General features: G+C 42.5%; 1 protein-coding gene across 1 annotated transcript in view; it reads left to right on the forward strand.

Moving 5' to 3' along the window:
• Nucleotides 1–21,823, forward strand: part of LAMA5 (laminin subunit alpha 5) — a 259,245-nt gene that overhangs the window by 176,222 nt on the left and 61,200 nt on the right. The window contains exons 37-62 of the mRNA XM_063959301.1: nucleotides 465–605; nucleotides 689–850; nucleotides 940–1,044; nucleotides 1,139–1,222; nucleotides 3,006–3,236; nucleotides 4,966–5,076; nucleotides 5,158–5,285; nucleotides 5,369–5,449; nucleotides 6,485–6,699; nucleotides 7,260–7,360; nucleotides 7,480–7,660; nucleotides 7,888–8,031; nucleotides 8,331–8,482; nucleotides 8,563–8,673; nucleotides 8,910–9,021; nucleotides 10,938–11,111; nucleotides 11,519–11,715; nucleotides 11,885–12,001; nucleotides 12,111–12,265; nucleotides 12,415–12,556; nucleotides 12,742–12,844; nucleotides 13,726–13,839; nucleotides 18,813–18,992; nucleotides 20,407–20,549; nucleotides 20,820–21,005; nucleotides 21,562–21,698. Of these exons, the coding sequence (XP_063815371.1) occupies nucleotides 465–605; nucleotides 689–850; nucleotides 940–1,044; nucleotides 1,139–1,222; nucleotides 3,006–3,236; nucleotides 4,966–5,076; nucleotides 5,158–5,285; nucleotides 5,369–5,449; nucleotides 6,485–6,699; nucleotides 7,260–7,360; nucleotides 7,480–7,660; nucleotides 7,888–8,031; nucleotides 8,331–8,482; nucleotides 8,563–8,673; nucleotides 8,910–9,021; nucleotides 10,938–11,111; nucleotides 11,519–11,715; nucleotides 11,885–12,001; nucleotides 12,111–12,265; nucleotides 12,415–12,556; nucleotides 12,742–12,844; nucleotides 13,726–13,839; nucleotides 18,813–18,992; nucleotides 20,407–20,549; nucleotides 20,820–21,005; nucleotides 21,562–21,698 (3,707 nt within the window). The remainder of the gene's footprint in view (nucleotides 1–464; nucleotides 606–688; nucleotides 851–939; nucleotides 1,045–1,138; nucleotides 1,223–3,005; nucleotides 3,237–4,965; nucleotides 5,077–5,157; nucleotides 5,286–5,368; nucleotides 5,450–6,484; nucleotides 6,700–7,259; nucleotides 7,361–7,479; nucleotides 7,661–7,887; nucleotides 8,032–8,330; nucleotides 8,483–8,562; nucleotides 8,674–8,909; nucleotides 9,022–10,937; nucleotides 11,112–11,518; nucleotides 11,716–11,884; nucleotides 12,002–12,110; nucleotides 12,266–12,414; nucleotides 12,557–12,741; nucleotides 12,845–13,725; nucleotides 13,840–18,812; nucleotides 18,993–20,406; nucleotides 20,550–20,819; nucleotides 21,006–21,561; nucleotides 21,699–21,823) is intronic.

The following is a 21,823-nucleotide window of genomic DNA, read 5'->3' on the forward strand; positions in this document are numbered from 1 at the left end:
AATCGGGTTATTATTGTTGTGAGCCATCTTTTCAGAGGCTCCGCTGTTATCATACTGTTAACTGGGTTTAGATCACAAGTTGTACGGTGTGATTGGTGTGGCTGGTATGAGTCTTACCCGGGATTCAAAATTCCTCCCTTATTGTGTACGCTCGTCCGGGCACAGTACCTAACTGGCTTGGAGGAGGGTCATAGGGGGAGGAGCCAGTGCACACCACCTGATCCTAAAGCTTTACTTTTTGTGCCCTGTCTCCTGCGGAGCCGCTATTCCCCATGGTCCTTTCAGGAACCCCAGCATCCACTACGGACTCCGAGAAATAGAATTATCGGTAAGTAAATTCTTATTTTTACTTTCTTTGACCAATACTGAGAAGTTATATGCCCCAATTTACTATCCTGGACTACATGGATTACTTATGTTGGTGCTATAATATGTTTGAAGTCACTTAAGGTATCTATTTGTAGGAAAATGTCGAGGGTACAAACTGTGACCACTGCCGTCTGGGCACTTTCTTCCTTGATGCTGACAATTCCAAGGGCTGTACCCGTTGTTTCTGCTTTGGAGCAACTGATCGCTGTCACACTGGATCCAAGTATCGCACACAGGTAAACAGGTCCTAGATGACCCAGCTGTGCACAGAACACTTCTAATCCACATGTAGTGACCTCACTCTCTATTACACCGGCAGTTTAGTGACATGAGAGGTTGGGTGCTAGTTGGAGGAGATCGTCAGGAAGTGGAGATCACCGAACGTCTTAATGATGGTCTCCTTGAGGCTGATCTGCGGGATGTTCCTGATGTTTATCAGGAATTTTACTGGCATGCACCACGTACCTATTTGGGAGACCGGGTGAGATTATATGTTTTATTTTTGTACAAAAGGGATACTATAAAATGACCACTGTTAGTTTAAGTGGAAGTTTGTTTCTGTGACCACAGGTTTCTTCTTATGGCGGATTCCTGAGATATGAGCTTAATTCGGAAGCTATCAGAGGAGACCATATCTACATTCCAGTGGAGCGACGGCCAGATGTCATACTGAAGGTACGGGGATTTATTGCACCACCTTATCTGTGAGGCCTGGTGTTTCTGACATTAAAGTAAATTATAACTATATATTTATCTCCTATCTATGCAGGGGAATCAAATGAGCATTGCGTTCCTGGAAACAAAGTACCCATTACCGGGAGACATTCACCAGGGCTGGATCCAACTTCTTGAGGTGATTGAGAAGGCTATAATATATTATGTCCATATGAACATATGTCATTTAGGGCAAATCAGATTTGAATATTATTGTTTTGTGTGATCACCAGATTTTTGCAGCTTTTTACTTATTAGCCCTAGTACTGTGTGTGCAATTTATAGACATCCAGGCAATACATTATTAGTTTAGAATTGAACCATTAGAGGAGCACAGGTTATTTATAGACCTTAAGTGTGCCCGTGGTCTATATAGTGGGTATATCCATTTTGAGGGCAGCTGTTGACCCTGCCGAAACAGGAGGCTGTTATGATTCCAGCACTCTGGTCTGAGGAGATCTTATTGCAAGGACCGGAGCACTGGAACGTAATGCTGGGAAAGGGGAATGGAAAGGGAATAGCCCCTGGCGCCCTATCTCCGTTGTCTCGCCCGTGCTGTCAGTACACTCTTGCGAGACTATGGTTGCTTGAGCCCATGGCAGCCGCGTTTGAAGGGCGGATTACGTCTGCCCAACTTCGATGCCCCCTCAGGTCTTAATGAGAGACAAAGAGTGTACCGAGACAGGGTGATAACAAGGGGCCCTCTTACTGAAACAACCAAAAGCCAGGGGCTACTAACTAGCCTAAAACTAAATGTATGTGCGGTTTGCCGCCAAAGGAAAAGAACAACAAAGGAAATGCTGACCACACGCCCACACAATACTTTTGTGTACCGGCGGTGACAGCATAAGCAGAACCCTCTGCAACACACCAGTGACAGAAATAATAATGGAATACAGCGGCCTAGGCCGACGGACGCGGCAGAGCCGCTACTCACGGAACCGGTACGAATACTGGCAAATGGACAGGAACCCCCAATGCTGCCGACACAGACTCTCAGAACTGGAGGACAGGCAGAATCCCAAACGACAGACCGGTGGACACCAAGAAGCCAGAAACTTGACCAGGCACAGGCAAAGGCACTGGACCTCAGTACAGGAACACTTCACGGCAGGACACGGGATCAGACACAGGAATCGACACAGGGACTGACACAGGAATCGACACAGGAAGCAGTTCGACAGACACTGCTACACAGGAGCTCAGGAATTGTCAGGAACAAGCTCAGAACTCAAGCAGACTGGAAACCAAGAAATATCACCAGCGTCTGTGAATTGCAGTCAGCCAGCATATAACAGAGAGGCCTAATTAATAATCTCATGCAGCTGCCCTGTTGCATGACTCCAAACTGACAAGATGCAATTAGCAGCCAGGTGAGGCTGAACACATGGGAACAAGCTGCAATTACACAGACTCACCAGCGGCAGCAGACAAGAGTATTCTAAAACAGAGCAACAGGAAATCCTGGCATGCAAGACAACTTTATAAACATAAAATAGGAATGAACCACTACCTGTGGTTCATAACAGTATCCCCTCCTTAAGGGTGAGCTCCGAGCACCCCATGACACCCACGGGGAACATGAACAGAAGTATAACATAAAATACATAACCAAAATGCAAAAATGGAAATGAGCCACAGCCGTGGCTCATAACAGAGGCCAATTCCACACCTCTGTTACAAAGTGGCTCGATGAGATTTTAATCAGAATTTCCCTGTTTGTAGCAGTATTGGCTGTGGTGAGTGTTTGAATGGTTACACCCCCTTTGGTTAGATGTCATGCACAAGAACCCTTGGTTAGATGTCATGCACAGGAATTTAGAATACACCTATAATAAAATGTTCAGGTCTCCTAAAATCTGATCAGTGTTTATGATTATACTGCTAATGCTAGAATTTTTAATTATATTGTCTGTCTGCAGGGTAATTTTATTCACATTGGTACAAATAACCCTGTATCTCGTGAGGATATTATGATGGTTTTGGCAAACCTGGAGCAGCTGCAGATTCGAGCTCTGAATTCTCAGTCATCCTCTATGGTGTCTATACGCCAAGTTGTTCTGCAGATTGGACAAGAACCGGGAAGTGGAGAGAGAGCCAGCAACGTGGAGCTCTGCATGTGTCCAGCCAATTACAGAGGGGACTCCTGTCAGGTGACCGTCCCTGAGAGCCAAAGTTTGAAATTACATTTTCTATGCAATAGTTATACATTCCGTGTTACAATAACATATGCACCAGGTTTATGTTGACAGATAAAGTTTGTTGAGTTGCAACCACATAATCACGCCGCTTGCTATAATCTGCCTACGCTTGCTTCCAAGGAGTAGGGAGTAATAAACATGCTGTGACAGAACCACATAGACAGAGTACAGTCCAACTAACTTTATTACCACCTCAGGCAGATTACATAGCACATGCAGGTTTTATAGGTCAGGTTTTACAGGCAGTCTTCAAACATCAGCACAACATTCTAAGTTCTCATAAGCACAAGTAGTCCAGATTCCAAATGGCTCATACTGTAATCCCAGACTCCCAATCTATCACCTGGTTACTTGCTAGCATTAGGAACAATTACCTACTAAAACACATTTTTAAAAGTAGCAGAGAAGTTGTAGCGATTAGCCCAGCTGTCGCTTACAACAGACTTGGCTAAAACCCGGTCCGGATTCCATCAGATCTATTGCTGCTTCTCCAATCCTGCAATATCCTGCCGTTCCACATTAACCTAATGTGGAATCGTGCTGTCCCTGCCACAATGCATATGTATGGATATATTTATATTTTTGGGTGTGTATGCACAATACGAAAATGTGTATCTTTTATGCAAAACAGATTTACATCAGAGCAGCTATTGCGACCACATAAAACTTCAAGCAATTCATACAAGTATTAGTGGACTTTGAAATATCATGCAATATAAGAATTGTATTTGAAATACAATGAGATATAAGAATTATATTGCTATTTCATTTTCATGTGATGCTTATATATGTATAAACCACTACAAATAATGTGGGTATAAACATTGAGTTCTGATGTAATCACTTACGGGTGGTGACATCTCATCTTACATATTATACGAAATACAGGTTGAGTATCCCATATCCAAATATTCCGAAATACGGAATATTCCGAATTACGGAATTTTTTTCGTGAGAGTGAGATAGTGAAACCTTTGTTTTCTGAAGCTCAATGTCCACAAACTTTGTTTAATACACAAAGTTATTAAAAATATTGTATTAAATGACCTTCAGGCTGTGTGTATAAGGTGTATATGAAACATAAATGAATTGTGTGAATGTACACACACTTTGTTTAATGCACAAAGTTATAAAAAAATATTGGCTAAAATCACCTTCAGGCTGTGTGTATAAGGTGTATATGAAACATAAATGTATTCTGTGCTTAGACTTGGGTCCCATCACCATGATATCTCATTATGGTATGCAATTATTCCAAAATACGGAAAAATCCGATATCCAAAATTCTTCCGGTCCCAAGCATTTTGGATAAGGGATACTCAACCTGTAATGCCCTTTTACTGTAAATTATAAGGGGAAACAGAAGCCCACTCGGATTTGGGAGCTCTATAAAAGTGCTTCTCCTGCAGCCTTATAACATTATTAGGTCAGGGATTCCTTGCAGACTACTAATGCATCCATGGAATTTACAGTAGCGACTGTCCTATCCCATGTGTAGTTACTGTGTTGCATATGTGCCAGCAAATCTGCTGAATAAGCATGCATTACATAAATAAAATAGCCATTTTATCAAAATAAATTAAGCTACACATCAGTCCCATCATTTCCAAATCAGGTGTTTATTAGTTGTTTTAGCTGTTTATCTCTGCAAGGATCTTATATCTGTCCTCTGTTCCACCAGGAATGTGCTCTTGGCTTCTACCGAGACAAGGGTCTATTTTTGGGAAAGTGTGTGCCCTGTAACTGCAGTGGCCATTCTGACCAGTGTTTGCCAGGCACAGGCGCCTGTGTGGTGAGTATTACAGTGTACCCCTGTAAGCACAGCTATGTAAGTCTAGCACCTAGACATTCACCCCTTGTCTTATCTCTCTAGAAATGCCAACACAACACCGAGGGGGACCAGTGTGAGCGGTGTAAAGATGGCTTTGTGTCCAATGGGACGGTGGGGGGATCGTTGCGGTGTGTTGCGTGCCCCTGTCCCCTCTCTGTACCCTCAAACAAGTGAGTGTTACCTCATTTTGCGTTTCGGGATGGTAGTGGTCGTTTTAGTCATTTTAAATCTAAATTTTATTTGTCTTTCATAGTTTTGCCATCGGATGTGTACTCAGGGTCTTCTCCACTCAGTGTCTGTGTAAACCGGGCTATGCCGGGGCTAAGTGTGAGCGGTGAGTATACGGCTTAGATAAAACCTTTAAAGCAAACCCTGATTTATATATATATATATCGCAACAGATTGGAGTGTTCTGGAGACAGTTATAGAGCTTTCAGGAAACATTATTTTGCTTTGTACTTCCAAGATTTTTTATATGGTTGCTGTCATCCTGATGATGCTTCTGACAAATCATATGCCATTGATGTGCTTTTATAGAACAATGCCAACATGTGATCAAATAGTCCTGAAAAATTGCAGTACACATTAAACAAAGCCTCTGCGAAACACGAGGCAACGCTTGTAATATGTTTTAGCAAAATGTATCTGCAAAGGTCCTGCTGTAAAAGATTATTGCTCACCAAGGTAGAAGATAATAATAGCAGCCAGGGGTGTAGCCAGAACTTTGTGGGCCCCATAGCAACATTTTGAAGGGCCCCCCGACCCAATGCTTCTAGAGAGACACCTCTCTGCAACAGTTGTTAATTTTATGCCCTATAATAGTGCCCTAGTTAATTTTCTGAACTATAGTAGAGCCTTATTTAATGTTATGCCCCATAGTAGTGCCCTAGTTTCTTTTATGAATTGCAGTAGTGCTTAAGTTCACCTTATGTCACATTTCAGAGCTGCCAGTACACATTATGCCGCACAGTACGTCCAATTCACATTATGATATGTAGTGCTCCCCATTCACATTGTGCCTCTTTACAGTGTCCTGGTTCATATAATATAACATTAAAATGCCCTCCAGTTCATTTTGTACCACACTACAATGAGCAGGTCCAGGGCTATACCTAGATATATTGCAGGCCCCAAGGAAAAGGTTTGAAAGGACCCCTACGTACCACTCAATGGTAAAAAAATTATATAACACATGTAACTTTGTCAAGGAAGGTGGCTCCTCTCAGCTCTGGGCCCCATAGCAGCTGCACTGCTTGCACCTATGGTAGCTACACCCTTGATGGCAGTCATGATATATTAGCAATGCACTGTAAAATAGTTTTATCAGTGTATCAACCTTCAGATAATGTTTTACTTTTTCTGCAAATAGCTGTGCCCCTGGTTACTATGGGAACCCAATGGTTATTGGAAGCTCCTGTTTGCCATGTAACTGCAACGGAAATACGGACTCTAACATGCTATTCAGTGAGTGTGACCCGCTGTTCGGCACATGTTCCGGCTGCATGTTCAACACTGCTGGGCCGCACTGCGAGGTGTGTGCTCCTGGTTTCTATGGCGATGCAGTGGGCGCCAAGAACTGCTCAAGTAAGTGTTCTATTTTTTTGGGAAACTTTTTACAGAACAGAGTGAAAGAGAATGTGAATCCCTTAAGCACAGTAACTGTGCTCATTTTTTGTTTTCTGAATATTAAATGTGAGACCATTAAGAAGAAATCTAGCAATGATCATGGAAACTCACCATTCTGATATGGCGATTACATGGCCAAATGTGTATTCTGCTCATCCTCATTTTGCCATGGCAGCGCCCACACATGATTAGATTGCGATCAAGCTATTTGGTGGTGTATATAGTACACATTAGATTATGAAGTAATCTGTTATTGCCTTCATATACTGGAATACTCTTATAACCTGTAATGCAGATCCTAAGATGCACCATGTAATAAATACTGTCAAGCTGTCATAAGTACCACTGCTATGTGTGCAGTTTATTTGGGAGCATTAGTAATTATGAACCTCAGTTGAGAAAATAAGACCTATAGGAGTCCTAGTGTAACTCGCTTCCCACCATTAGATCATGAAAAAATAATTTTTGTGAAGTTGGCTGCCCCCTAGTGGTCCATATATAATGATTGTGTTTTGCAGGGTGTGCCTGCTCTCCCTGTGGAACAGACACATGTGACCCAAGAACTGGAGTATGTCATTGCAAGCCTGGAGTGACTGGCCCAAGCTGTGACCACTGCAAGGTAATATACTATGGTTATATAACATAGCTTACAGCCATGGGGAGGTAAAAAGATTACAGAAACCTCTCTGTGCGGCTCACTTCTACCTCCCAATATTACACACAATTTCTGTCTTCTAGGAGGGCCATTATGGATTTGGCGGCTGCTCTGGATGCCAGAGATGTAGCTGTGGGGAAGGTTCAACCAGTTCCAGTTGTGACCCTCTTACGGGTCAGTGTCTCTGCTCTCCTGGAGTTACAGGTGCTCAGTGCCAGCAGTGTGCCCCTGGATACTGGAGCTATGGGCCCAATGGATGCACAAGTAAGTATAGAAGTGGAACCACAAAACTGGATTGTGCAGTGTACTATCATCCCTGTTGTCTTCTCAATTCCAAGTGACTTTCTGTGCCCAGAATAAGTTCTTTTTTAATACAATCTTCTGTTGCTGCTTTCTTATACTGTAAATATCAGACTTGTATATGTATCAGCCAGCAGAAGACCTTTTTCTTTTATTTCCTGTATTATATCATTATGTATGCCATTCTTTAGAGTGTCGCTGTAAAGGGGGCTCCTGTGATCCGCGGTCAGGGGAGTGTCAGTGCAGTGATGGGCTGACGGGGAAGCAGTGCGACACGTGCAGCCGACCTTTTGAGATACCTGTGAGTCATGGTCCAGAGGTGATGAAGTGCCAGCGTGAGTACTAATGTGCTTCTTCCTCCTTCTATATTGTTAATGCATCCATCTACTGCTCTGTATACACTCTTATCTAATCATTTAGTCAGTAAGCTATCTGAATACTGAAAATTCATATGAAAAAAGATGAATGTCTGTTTCCAAGAGCTTACGATCTAAAGCTTCATTCCATCACTTTTCATGTAGGGCCATGACTTATGAGTAACTGTCTGTTACAATAAAAGTACATTTCTGTTCCTAAGAGCTTCCAGTTTCTCCCCATATCAGTCATCTAGTAATCTGGTAATTCTTCTATGCAGCCTGTGACAGCTGTGTGGTGACTTTACTGAAGGATCTGCAGCGTATGGGAGACTTCCTCCCCAGTGTTAGGGACCAGCTCACCAATCTAAGTATCAGTTCCATCGCCTGGACTCGTCTCAGCAGCCTTAATGCCTCCATCGCAAACTTGACCGTAAGTGAGAGTCGGACACTGATTTTGCATGGCTGAATTCTTTGTTGCTGGTCATTTTATATAATGTCTGACATTTACAGGATCTTTGGCTCCAGTATCAAAGCTCCGTAAATGGCATAAAAGATAAAGCTGATGATCTGGAAGATGAGAGTTTCAGTCTTGCACAGGACTTTGATGCCCTGCATGATAAGGTGAGTCATGCTTTCCACTGTCCCCACAAGGCAGTGACCCACTGATCTACAGTAATGTTCCATCACCTCCTCACAGTGGCAGCCGTTCCATCAGCAGAACAAATAGTTATCCGGATCGTTATAACACTGGCTCCTAGTGAATGAACAAGCAGGATTCCTAGGAGTATTGGTTTTGCTCATAGCATGACTGCTACAGGAACACTAATAGGGAACTAACAGCAGTTGTTGTTTTCCAGGTGAATGCAACCAAGAGAACAGCAATCACTGTACAAAAGGCGAGCAAGGACACCAATCAGAGGGCCATAGACCTGACCAGACGAGTGCAGTCTTTGTATAATGTTTCTCTGGGTGAGTTTTGTGCTATATAAAGCAGTGTCCGTGTTTTCTAATTGTTGTCACTGGTTCTGCCTCCCTCTGTGCCTTTCATTGAAGTCTATCCAACTGCACAGAGACAGCAAACATAAACAACACTGCCTGAGAGTATAACTACAGGGCTGAAAGCTCATAAGTAAAAATATATATTTTCTAAAAGGTATTGTTAGGTATATAGATCATATCTGTATAGACAGAGTTTTATTCTACTTTAAAAATCCATATTGACAATGTCAAATTTCACCTTTAAACGTAAGCTATCTACTTATTATGGACTAAGTACGCAATTGGCGCAGTGAGTACCGTAAGGGTACGCACTTAGCGTAGCAGACGCTAGGCCGTGGGCGCGAGACACGAGAGGCACAAACGCTCACAGAATGATATACAGTAAACCTTAAGTAATGAAACAGTGTAAGGATATGCTTATACTTTAAACCTTAGCAGCAAAGCACTATACCTTTAAACTTTAAGTAGCGCTGGTGATACAAAGTATCAGCAGTGCATACACCTTAACAATGCTTATACACCTTAACAATGCTTATACACCTTAAACAGGTTAAACCACTTTAAAAAAAACCCTGGCAGGAAAGTGACAACACAGCAATGATTTGTATTTGAAAACCACATGGTTCTAAGGCCACTGTGGATAGATTCTAATAAAAGGTTAAACAATACATATCATACACTACAAACTAACATCAAAATCTAACACAATAACAGAGAATAACATGAGCAATGGCGAACAAAATGGCTACAGAGAAATATACATACATGGGGATGATTCGCAAGCGCGTCCTGGATTCCAGCCCTCAGCCTTCAATGTGAAAACCTTGCAGAGAGAGTGAGTGACTGGCCCAGCAATGGTGGTCCTTATATACACAGCATATAGTAACAATACAATGGTCCCTATAATCTCATGGTTCATTGGACATAGGAATGTGTCTCTGCATTATAACAAAAGGTCATAGGTGGGTTCGAACAGGTGGGCTGTGTCTCTCCCCAACTGCTGTAGTGGGTGGTATCCTCTGGATTCCCCCCGCATGGATAATGAACAGCAAATACAGAAAATGTCTATAAACTACTTTTGTACATAACTATGCGCAGGAGCGAGCAATCTCTTCCTAACCAACACCGAAATGTTACTATTAAAATACTCTACAGCTGGATAGTAGACACCACCGTTCTACCTTTATCTGACCCTTCCTATCATGCAAAGAGGAATCTCTCTGTCCAAGAACCGTTTAAACTAAACATACTTGCTGACATTGTTAAGGGGAATATTCACTACAATATACGCTATATGGGTTAAATATGTTATGATCGAGTCGCACGCTAGACGCTTACAAACTCTACCGTAAATGCGCATACACCGCGCGTGATCGCCGGAGCGATCTTACGCAAATTGCGGATATGTGCACTCACGGCAGAGCGTGTGCACGTGCAGCGGGCATGTGCATGAGGGGTTAGTACAAGGCAAGTGATTCATGATATTTTTCGACTTTGACAATATTAAAACAGCTAGTTGATATTTTTACATCTTAAATAATAAAAGGCTAAGGGGTATATTTACTAAAGTGCAAGTTTATAGAGATCTGCCCAAAGCAACCAATCAGATTCTAGCTATTCTAGAAGGGGCTAGATAAATGAGTAAAATCGGAAAGGTTACTATTAGCAACATCTCCACTTCTAAAAACCCACACCTTAGTAAATATACCACTAACACTGCTCCTCACCTCTGTAGGTGGGAATGCAAGTGTTTTGCGCTCTGGCGGCCACTAGATGGCACCCAACAAAGCAATTCAAGTGGTGCTCTGTTCAGGCGCGCAGCCGCCGTCACTTACATTACTATAATAGTTCAGTCTGGGATTCTTCTTTACCTGCTGTACCTCCAGGGCTGATCAATCAGCTGAGCAAGATTGGTTCTTCAAACACCAGCAATGTGACATCGACAGAGGAGTTCCTACAGATAGTGACTGAAGTGGAGCGGATGCTGAAAGAGATGAGAGATAAGGATTTCAAACACCCCATGGGCCTGGCAGATAAGGAGCACGAAGATGCTAAAAAATGTGAGCAATAGAGACATTTCAATCAGAACCTATTTTCAGGATGCACAGCACAAACACATACCTTTCTAATTGTCCTGTCTGTCCTAACGCCCCCTAATAATGCCAAGCCGTAGTTACTCTCTTAGGGTGTATTGTGGCTAAATGAAGCCTTAATAAACCAAGATCCCATTGCAACTCTTTAAAACGTCTTATTTTAGCATGAATTATGTGATTAAATTAGATCTTGCCAACATACAGTTGTTAAACATACTCATTTTAATATGAATACCTCCCTTGGCTACTGAGACTTTTAAATTGAGTTTGACATTCAAGAATTTGACCTACAAGCTGTCAAGTGTTAGATGAGAAGGACGGGTTCTGTGCCCTGTATAAGATTAATTTGCATTGATGTTAATCGCTGCATACAGTGCTGAATCGTGTGAAAACAGAGTTGATGACGAGTCTTAAGGCCAACCAGGACTTACTAAGTGATGTCAGGAAGCGGCTGGACACTTATAGTTCTGAGGTGATGGATCTCCGGGACGCTATGAATGAAGCTGTGAATAAGACCATAGAGACAGAGGGTCTCAACAGTCTTAACTACAATAACCTGGAGGAGAATAAGGTACAAGTCTTGAACTTAATTTACCGAAAACTACAATAACAACAAGAAGCAGTTGTACATCTTTAAATGTTTGGTATAGAAACAAATTATTGTTTAATATTGCCCTTTCTTTAACACTCTTAACATATTCATGATTAATATATAACTATTCTTCATTTTCCGATAACAGCTGAAGACCAATGATCTGCAGGTACAACATGGAGAATTGTTGGGAGCATTAAAGATGGCAGAAGATGCTCTGGTTCAGGTCTCGGACATCCTGCAAATGATAGAAAACATGAAAGAGGTATAATCTTACACTTGGCAAGGAAATAATCCATATAAGGCTGAAAGGACCACACCATGTCTCATTCCATTCCATTCCACTAAAGTTATAAGCCTGTTTTTTTCCCCAGGAATATGAGAAGTTGGCGGCTGGGTTGGATGGTGCCCGAGTTCCGATCATGGACAAAGTGAAGAAGTTCTCCCCTGCAAGTAGCAAGTTATCTGTTGTAGAACAGGCTGAGGAGCACGCAAAGCTCCTTGGTCAGGTGGCAAAGAACCTGTTCAGGTGAGAACTTTATTCAACTTGTGTGTAACGGTCTCTACTTGGCACACCGGTAAACTGGCTGCATAAGATGTATGATTGCAACTTACCTGATGCTGCTTTTATAGGTAAATCCATTGTTTTCATAACATATATTTAACCAATTTTTTTAGTGCAATTGGAGACTCTAATCAAGACGAATTTATCCAAAAGGCCATTAATGCCTCCAATGCATACTCCAGTATTATTGATGCCATCAAACAAGCTGAGAAGGCAGCAAAAGATGCCAACCGAGCGGCGGGAGAGGCCCTTAAGGTGGGTGACGTGTCCCAGAATCCACTAACAAACATAGGGCCTTTTTGATATGAGGCACTAATGAAATACTGTAGCTCCATGTTTTTGAATAATATAGAATACCCCCATTGATTTGTCATAGGTGATAGAGTTACTTTGTTGTAGGCTGCCAGTGCTAAGCCTTTCTACACCTGGTCTCTCCACAGAATGTGATTTCACAAGAGCTGGGGAAGAAGGGGAAGGAATTAAAGGACAACAGTTCAAAGTTGGAAGAAAGAGCCAAAGCTGCCCAGAATGAACTAGATGGAGGTGAGCTCAGTGATAACCATGTGGGAAATCATGTAGAGTCAATCAAAAATGTATAACCATCATTAAGGAATTTAAAACAGGCAAAAAAGTGCTATTTCAAATATTAATATTACGTTTTTGTCCACTGTGAGACATATATAATGTTTTTATTTCATAGGGCCTAGTTCAGACCTGATCGCTAGGCTGCTATTTCGTACAGCCTGCGATCAGGTCTAAACTGCGCATGCATATGCACTACAATGCGCAGGCGCGTCGCATGGGTACAAAGCGGATCGCCGCTCAATGATGGTTTTGTGCGAAGAATCCATTCGCACGGGCGTTCGCAAGGATTTTGACAGGAAGAAGCCGTTTGTGGGTGTTAACTGACCATTTTCTGGGAGTGGTTGGAAAAACGCAGGCGTGTCCAAGTGTTTGCAGGGCGGGTGTCTGACATCAGTTCCAGTCCCGGACAGGCTGAAGTGATTTCAGCGGCTGAGTAAGTCCTGGGCTACTCAGAGATGGCACAAAACTGTTTGCACAGCTCTGCTCCACATTTGATCACACACTTGCAAAGCGAAAATACACTCCCCAATGGGCGGCGACTATGCGAACGCAGGACTGCTAAAAAACCCTAGCGAGCGAACAGGTCTGAATTAGGCCCATAATACGTAAGGTTTTTTGCACTAATAACATTTTATTTCTCTGCATGCTTGTAATTCTTAGCATGGCTGGTACCTGGAATGTAATCATTCATATATCGCCTTTGTACAGTGCCACCTAGTGGCCAATTTTTGAAGTGTATTTATTATTGTCAAGCAATACCTATCAAAACATTGCTTATCATTTAGCAGAGAACTTCAGTGAATGTCAGAGAGAGACAAGTTGACCTTCTCTTTTCACAGATGTCCAGAAAAAGCTGCAGGATGCAAAAAATAAGCTTCAGGACAGCAACACAAAGAAAAATAAACTTCAATCAGAGCTGAAATCTGCCATGGATAAAATCGCCATGACACGAGGTAAAACCTCTAAATTGCTACCATCTCAGAGACTGCTTTCAGCTTAGAGAGAGACCAGGCAATGGCTGTCAGTGGAAGCCCCTATTCTTGGTGGCCCTTATTGAGTCTCTCTGGCATAGTCCTTTCTAGAGGCTAATTATTGGTCTTTAAAAGAGGAATAGTACATGAACATATTTGTTGAGATGTCTTTACAATACTTATGTGATATTAATATATGTATACAATTCTGATGACACACAGTCCTCATGTTTAAGTATTTCATAATAATACATGTACTATAAGATATGGTGTCAATTAATAGGCTGTAAAAAGTTCCATATTCTGTAAAAACTTAGGGGGGAGATGTACTAAGCAGTGATAAAAGTGGAGAAGTAAGCCAGTAGAGAAGTTGGCAATGGCAACCAATCAACATTGATGTTACATTTTTAATTTGCATACTATAAAAGTAAACAGAGCAGCTGATTGGTTGCCATGGCCAGCTTCTCCACTGGCTCACTTCTCCACTTTTATCACTGCTTAGTACATCTCTCCCTGTGTCACAAAGCCTACCATGAACATCTAATACCCTTATAAGTGTACATATATTCTCTACATAATACAAGAGAAGCTATTTTAGAATGTAAAGCATTCTGACCAACACAGAAGGGATGTTTCCAGTATTATAACTGTTTACACCACTAATCCTAGATTATAAGAATATAAATTACTGCACTCATTTATTATGATCATTCAAATCTATGTTTTTATGGGTATCAGTCTATGGGGGTGATTCAAATGTTATGTGCACCCCCTGCTTGATGTCTACATGAAATGGCCGTTTATCAAAGCAATTCAATTGTTGCTCCAAATAGTCGCCCATTAGTAGTTAGCGAGCCTGACAGCTCCAGGTTTAGCAGCACAAAGCGGATGGTTTGGGCGCTTTGGGCACTCAAACTACGGACTTTTTTACACATTTTTTTTCTTGCACCTCCGGAGGCTCTAAGAAAAAATATAACTGCCGCTGCTAAGGGGCGTCTGATCGTAGCAACAATTGAATGGCTCTGTATGACCCCAGGGCACAATTTATGGAGGACATTTGTGTGTGCTGACTTGTGAAAATCTGGATTTACTGATGTGTCCCCGTACATCTCAATTTCACGGGACCTGGCAAACATGGAAGAAGGGCTGTTTGGCACGACTGCAGCAAAGATGTATGAGGACACATCTGTATCTTGCCTTCTTGCGCACTCCGACTAGATCTAGGGGAAATATAACCAGTTAATTTAATTTCTCTCGCTAGGTTTGTAAAACAAATGCTATGGGGTATATGCAATTGCGGTCGAATTCCCGAAATTGTCGAATTTCGGGTCATTTTCGACCAAAAAAAAAATTCGCCTATGCAATTCAGTGCTTTCCGACCAAAAAACGGACTTTCAAAATTCGACTTTTTGAAATTCGAATTTTTGCAAATTCGACTTTTCTGCAATGATATAAGTGCTGCAATTCGACCAAAGCATATTCAATTCAAGTTTGGAAATTCGACAGCAGTGCTTTTAGACAGCAAATTCGTCATTTTCAATCCGCCACACTTTGGAGGGTGAAAACAAATAAAAAAATTTTAAACATGTTTTTTTTTGTGTTTTTTTTTGGGGGGAATAGCAGATCTATTTATATTAGAAGGGATTAGGTACTTTTTTTTTTTTTTTTGGAGGCACAAATATTATTTATATATTTTTTAAAATATTATTTTTTTAATTTTTTTTTTTTTTATTGCTGGAACGGTAAAATCCTAAAAAAAAATGGCGTGGGGTCCCCCCTCCAAAGCATAACCAGCCTCGGGCTCTTCGAGCTGGTCCTGGTTCTAAAAATGCGGGGAAAAAATTGACAGGGGATCCCCCGTATTTTTAAAACCAGCACCGGGCTCTGCGCCTGGTGCTGGTGCCAAAAATACGGGGGACAAAAAGCGTAGGGGTCCCCCGTATTTTTAACACCAGCATCGGGCTCCACTAGCTGGACAGATAATGCCACAGCCGGGGGTCACTTTTATGCCGTGCCCTGCGGCCGTGGCATTAAATATCCAACTAGTCACCCCTGGCCGGGGTACCCTGGGGGAGTGGGGACCCCTTCAATCAAGGGGTCCCCCCCCCCAGCCACCCAAGGGCCAGGGGTGAAGCCCGAGGCTGTCCCCCCCCATCCAATGGGCTGCGGATGGGGGGGCTGATAGCCTTTTGTGATCATGAAAAGAATATTGTTTTTTCCAGCAGTACTACAAGTCCCAGCAAGCCTCCCCCGCAAGCTGGTACTTGGAGAACCACAAGTACCAGCATGCGGGAGAAAAGCGGGCCCGCTGGTACCTGTAGTACTACTGGGAAAAAAATACCCAAATAAAAACAGGACACACACACCGTCGACAGTAAAACTTTATTACACACTGCCGACACACACATACTTACCTATGTTCACACGCCGACATCGGTCCTCTTCTCCATGTAGAATCCACGGATACCTGAAAATAAAATTTCAATATACTCACCTCAACCAGGGTCCAGAGATAAATCCACGTACTTGTAGAAAATAACAAACCGGACTCCCCGAATGCAGAGAGACCTCTCAGTGGCAGCTGTCACTGAAAGGTCTCTAAAGCCAATCAGCTCACCTGATTGGCTGTGCGCTGTCGCATCGCACAGCCCCGTCCATTATATTCAATGGTGGGAACTTAGCGGCTAGCGGTGAGGTCACCCGCCGGTCAGCGGCTGACCGCGGGTTAACCCCACCGCTACCCGCAAAGTTCCCACCATTGAAAGTAATGGAGCGGCTTTGCGATGCGCTGTCTGACAGCACAGACAGCGCACAGCCAAACAGGTGAGCGCCACGGAAGTAGCGCTTCCTGATTGGCTGAAGGGACTTCAGTGACAGGAGTCACGTGATGTCCCGGCATTCGGGAGAAAGGGGTCTGATGTGTCAGCATGGGACCCCTTTCAGTCCGGTATGGAGCGGGTATTTGCGTTTTTTTTTTTTTACAAGTACGTGGATTTATCTCTCTGGACGTGGATTTATCTCTGGACGCTGGAAGGTGAGTATAATTTTTTCACAGGTACCTTGGATCGTCGGAGACCGTGGCAGTCGGCGTGTCAACATAGGTAAGTATGTGTGTGTCGGTAGTGTGTAATAAAGTTTTACTTTCACGGTGTGTGTGTACTGTTTTTATTTGGGTATTTTTTTTCCAGTAGAACTACAGGTACCAGCGGGCCCGTTTTTCTCCCGCATGCTGGTACTTGTGGTTCTCCAAGTACCAGCTTGCGGGGGAGGCTTGCTGGGACTTGTAGTACTACTGGAAAAAACAATATCTTTTTATTATCACAAAAGGCTATCAGCCCCCCCATCCGCAGCCCATTGGATGGGGGGGGACAGCCTCGGGCTTCACCCCTGGCCCTTGGGTGGCTGGGGGGGGGGGACCCCTTGATTGAAGGGGTCCCCACTCCCCCAGGGTACCCCGGCCAGGGGTGACTAGTTGGGTAGTTAATGCCACGGCCGCAGGGCACGGCATAAAAGTGACCCCCTGCTGTGGCATTATCTGTCCAGCTAGTGGAGCCCGATGCTGGTGTTAAAAATACGGGGGACCCCTACTCTTTTTGTCCCCCGTATTTTTGGCACCAGCACCAGGCGCAGAGCCCGGTGCTGGTTTTAAAAATACGGGGGATCCCTGCCCAATTTTTCCCCTGCATTTTTAGAACCAGGACCAGCTCGAAGAGCCCGAGGCTGGTTATGCTTTGGAGGGGGGACCCCACGCCATTTTTTTCTCTCGGGTTTTTCCCGTTTTTCCCCGTTTTTTAAAATCGCGGCAAAATCCGCCAAATCGGCCGATTTTCGCCCGCGATTCTGGCGAATCCGTTTTTCATTGAATATGGTGAATTCCGGCAGCCACCTGCCGGAATTCACCTGGTGAATTTAGTTGAATTAAAAAACGGCGAAAAATTGCCGCGATTCGCCGTGAATTGCATATACCCCTATACATTTATTGTATTACGAGAGAAACTTATTAAATAATGGCTTTATTTTTCACTTCTAGTTCATCTCTTCCCTCAATCAATGTATTAAATGTATAGCTTGTTTATTTAGTCTATATCATATGGGTTATTTAATTGCTAGGTACAGTACACATATCCACTTCATCATATATTAGCTCTTCTGAGCCTGATTAGAATAGATGGCTTGTGCCTGATTGGGAACACTAGGTAACACAACAACATAATTTATGCGGGCCTGGGACTGAGGGTCGACAGCACAAAGGTCGACACACCTTAGGTCGACGCCAATTGGTCGACACACCTTAGGTCGACATGGACAAAAGGTCGACATGGACAAAAGGTCGACAGGAACAAGGTCGACATGGATAAAGGTCGACATGAGTTTTTAATGTTTTTTTGGTGTCGTTTTCTTCGTAGAGTGACCGGGAACCCCAATTAGTGCACCGCGTCCCCTCGCATGGCTCGCTTCGCTCGCCATGCTTTGGGCATATTGCCTTCGCTCCGCTACCGCTTCGCTCGGCACACTTTACCGTTCCAATCGTAGTCCACGTGGATCGTTAAGTATGAAAAGGTTCAAAAAAAGAAAAAAATCGTGAAAAACTCATGTCGACCTTTTTCCATGTCGACCTTGTTCCTGTCAACCTTTTGTCCATGTCGACCTTTTGTCCATGTCGACATAAGGTGTGTCGACCAATTGGCGTCGACCTAAGGTGTGTCGACCTTTGTGCTGTCGACCTGTAGTCCGGATACCATTTATGCAACATGTTACTCAGTAAGACCCCAGTATTTAAACTTCTCCTTAATAGTGTTATACGCTTTTCCCCAAACTTCCAGTGACTTATGTACAGCAGTAACCTATAACATTCCATAGATGATGATATTTTGCTTTCACATGGAAGGCTAGTCCCAGTCTCAGTATGTGCATTTTTACAGCTAGGATATAAATATTTGTTTGGCATGTTACAGATAATGTTACAGATGACATAACCAGCGCCAAATTCAAAGCTGCTGAAGCTAACGACACGGCCTCCAGAGTGCAAGCTACCTTGACTGATATCAAGAAGAACTTGGATCTGTGGAAGAATAAGTATGGGAACATGCAGAATGAAGATGTGAACAAGGCAGTTGAAGAGACAAAATCATCTGGTAAATAACACCTTTTAATCCCAGAACTTCATACTGTAGAACAGCCAATTACATATGGATGTTACTATTGACTGCTAATATCTGGCTGGTAGCAAAGAGCACATATTTGCTATTTTCTTCACATTAATACAGTGTGTTTCAAAAAGATGGACCCATTTTCAAAGCAATATATTTCATGATGGCAACATGTTACAATTACACAAAAATTTACAAATGTTTTAATGAGTTATTAAATTTTACTAAGCATTTTATAAATGCTCTATGTGCCCTCCACCTGCTGTACGGACAGCATCGAGAAGATAGGTAACTTTGTCCCAAATACCTCTCATAGTGTCTTCTTACACTGAAGTCACCGCTGCCATGATTTTGTTTATGAGGTCATTCAGATTAGTCTCTAATGGTGGCACAAAAACACGGTCTTTGATGTATTCCCACAAGAAAATGCATGTTGCGCCGCAATTACGGTTTCAGTCTTGCTGAACTGCAGAGCGCAAAAAGCGTTGTGTCATGGGGTCGCAATGTTGCTAATGATTGAGGCTAGGGGCTGTTGGTGTGCTGGGAGGGGCTTATAGCAGTAGTCATGTGTACCCCGCCCTTTTTAAGTGGTGTTTCATTTATGGGCGGCTCATGATGATATATATTGGAAACACCCTGTATTTATTCTAGTTATACCACCAATGACATACATTGTTGTAATTTTGTGTTGATTTTGTGGTTTTTCTGTCCGTACATTTAGCATATGACATATTTTCCCTCACCATTTCATAGTTTTTCCTAATGTGCATCTTCAAGTTTATTTTATTTTTTTTATTCATCCAATGCTCTGTATTTGATAAAATCAACATATTTTTCTCCCAATCTCTTAAATTGGTGCCACAATGAACCAAAGCTCCATTATCTAATCACAAGCATTTAAGGATCTTGTGATGTCAATTAAACATATACTTGCCTAGACTACTTTGAAGTGTCATTTTGGGGAGGTGAGACACTGTGAAAGAGGTGTGTCTAGCTCTGCCCAAGGGGTGTAACTTGCTCAACTCCTCTGCGTATTTAGTTTCACCAGGGGCATGTTCCGCACTGCCATTGGAAATTATCATGATGTCCATATCCATGTACCTTTTTTTTTAAATCATAATACATTTGTATTCATTTTAAACAGGGAGGTGTGGGCCACATAAAGCCCTATGTTAATATCTCAATATACTGAAAATTGTCCCTAATGTAGCAGAGTGGTGGACATTTTCTTGTGGTCCCACCACGTAATCTGATTTGTGCATGTGTAGTCTGATGTTTCAAGTTGTCTCTTTGCCTACCTTTCTGGGGTAATGGGAGATTTCCCATTATTCTGGAAGTCTCCTGGACATTTTGGGTGGGTAGGAAAGTATGATGTAATGTTTCTATATTTGTCTCCAAGTATCGAACCTGGAAAAGGCCATCCCACTGCTTCTGGATAAACTCAACAAGCTAGAGGGTCGACAGGGTAACAATGGCTCCGTATCTGACAGTATCCACCGCATACGGCAGATGATTTCACAGGCCAGAGATGCTGCAAGCAAGGTATGTAGAGCCAGGACAGATTGAGTAAATCTCTGAATCCCTGTCTGCAAAACAGACAGCAATTGAGTATTGATAAGTACTCTGTTATGCCATTAAAGATAATTACAAAGTCCTGCTTAACTAGTGTATGGTTTTTGGTGGCCTTGTTTAGGTTATTACATAAATGTTTATTCAGGGTTTATATAAGATTGACATAATTTTAATGTGGGTCTGAGATAAGTGAATCATTTGGTATTATAGGGGATAATTAGATCTCGCTCACTCCTTCAGGTTAGGATCCCTGTGAAATTTAACGGCAATTCTGGAGTTCAGTTACGGACCCCAAGTGACCTGCAGGATCTGGCAGCCTACACCTCTCTCAAGATACATATCCAGAACCCCAACCCACAGAACAAGAAGAAGCGGCAGGCTGAGACGGAGGAGATGCGTTTTGTGATGTTCCTCGGACACAATGATGTAAGAGTGATGCATTGAGCCAGTGGAACAAGCTTTTTCAGCTATTTTCTTTTCACAATATTGTTTTATCAATCACCACCCTCCTTTAATTATAATTGCTGTATAGAAAATACATAGTGCTTAATGCCTATTATTTGTATGTCCTATGTGCATGAAGACAGCCATAGTCTGCTAAATGAATATTGATGAGAATAAAGCCTACAGTATAAACTAGTTAGAAACTCTCTAGGGTGAAAATGGCTGTAAATGTAATGTAATAATGCACAAGATGTCTGCTTCTATAGTAGGGATTACATTTGATTAATCAACAGTGCCTATCACTTTCTTGTTTTTCCTTATTGAGTAGTTGTGAAGCGGTAGTTTGTCTTATTACATGGATTCATCCAGGAGAAATTCTTAAGGGACTGTACAGAAATAAGAGTTAATTTAATATCTGAAATCTACCTCTGATTCATCTGAGAGAATCCGTGCTCTAAGATTTCCCAGTGCTGAGAGAATGAACACAATACTTTCCCCTCTATATACTGTACATAACATCTCAGCATTTGTTCCACAGGGTCAGGGGGATTACTTAGGCCTGATCCTTAGAGGCAGCAGACTGCAGTGTGTGTATCGACTGGGAAACCAGGAACCGACCTACCTTTCTGCTAACGAGGATATCAAAGATCAGTTTGTCACCGTTGTCATTGAAAGGTGAACAGATCATATTCTTTACTTACATATGAAACTTATTCATTGCGTATACTGTACATTAAATTACCCTGATTTTTTCTTATTGATTAATTGAGATATTTTTTCTTTTTTGTCTTTTCTTTTTT

Source organism: Pseudophryne corroboree, chromosome 3 (assembly GCF_028390025.1).
Source record: "Pseudophryne corroboree isolate aPseCor3 chromosome 3, aPseCor3.hap2, whole genome shotgun sequence".
NCBI lineage: Eukaryota > Metazoa > Chordata > Amphibia > Anura > Myobatrachidae > Pseudophryne > Pseudophryne corroboree.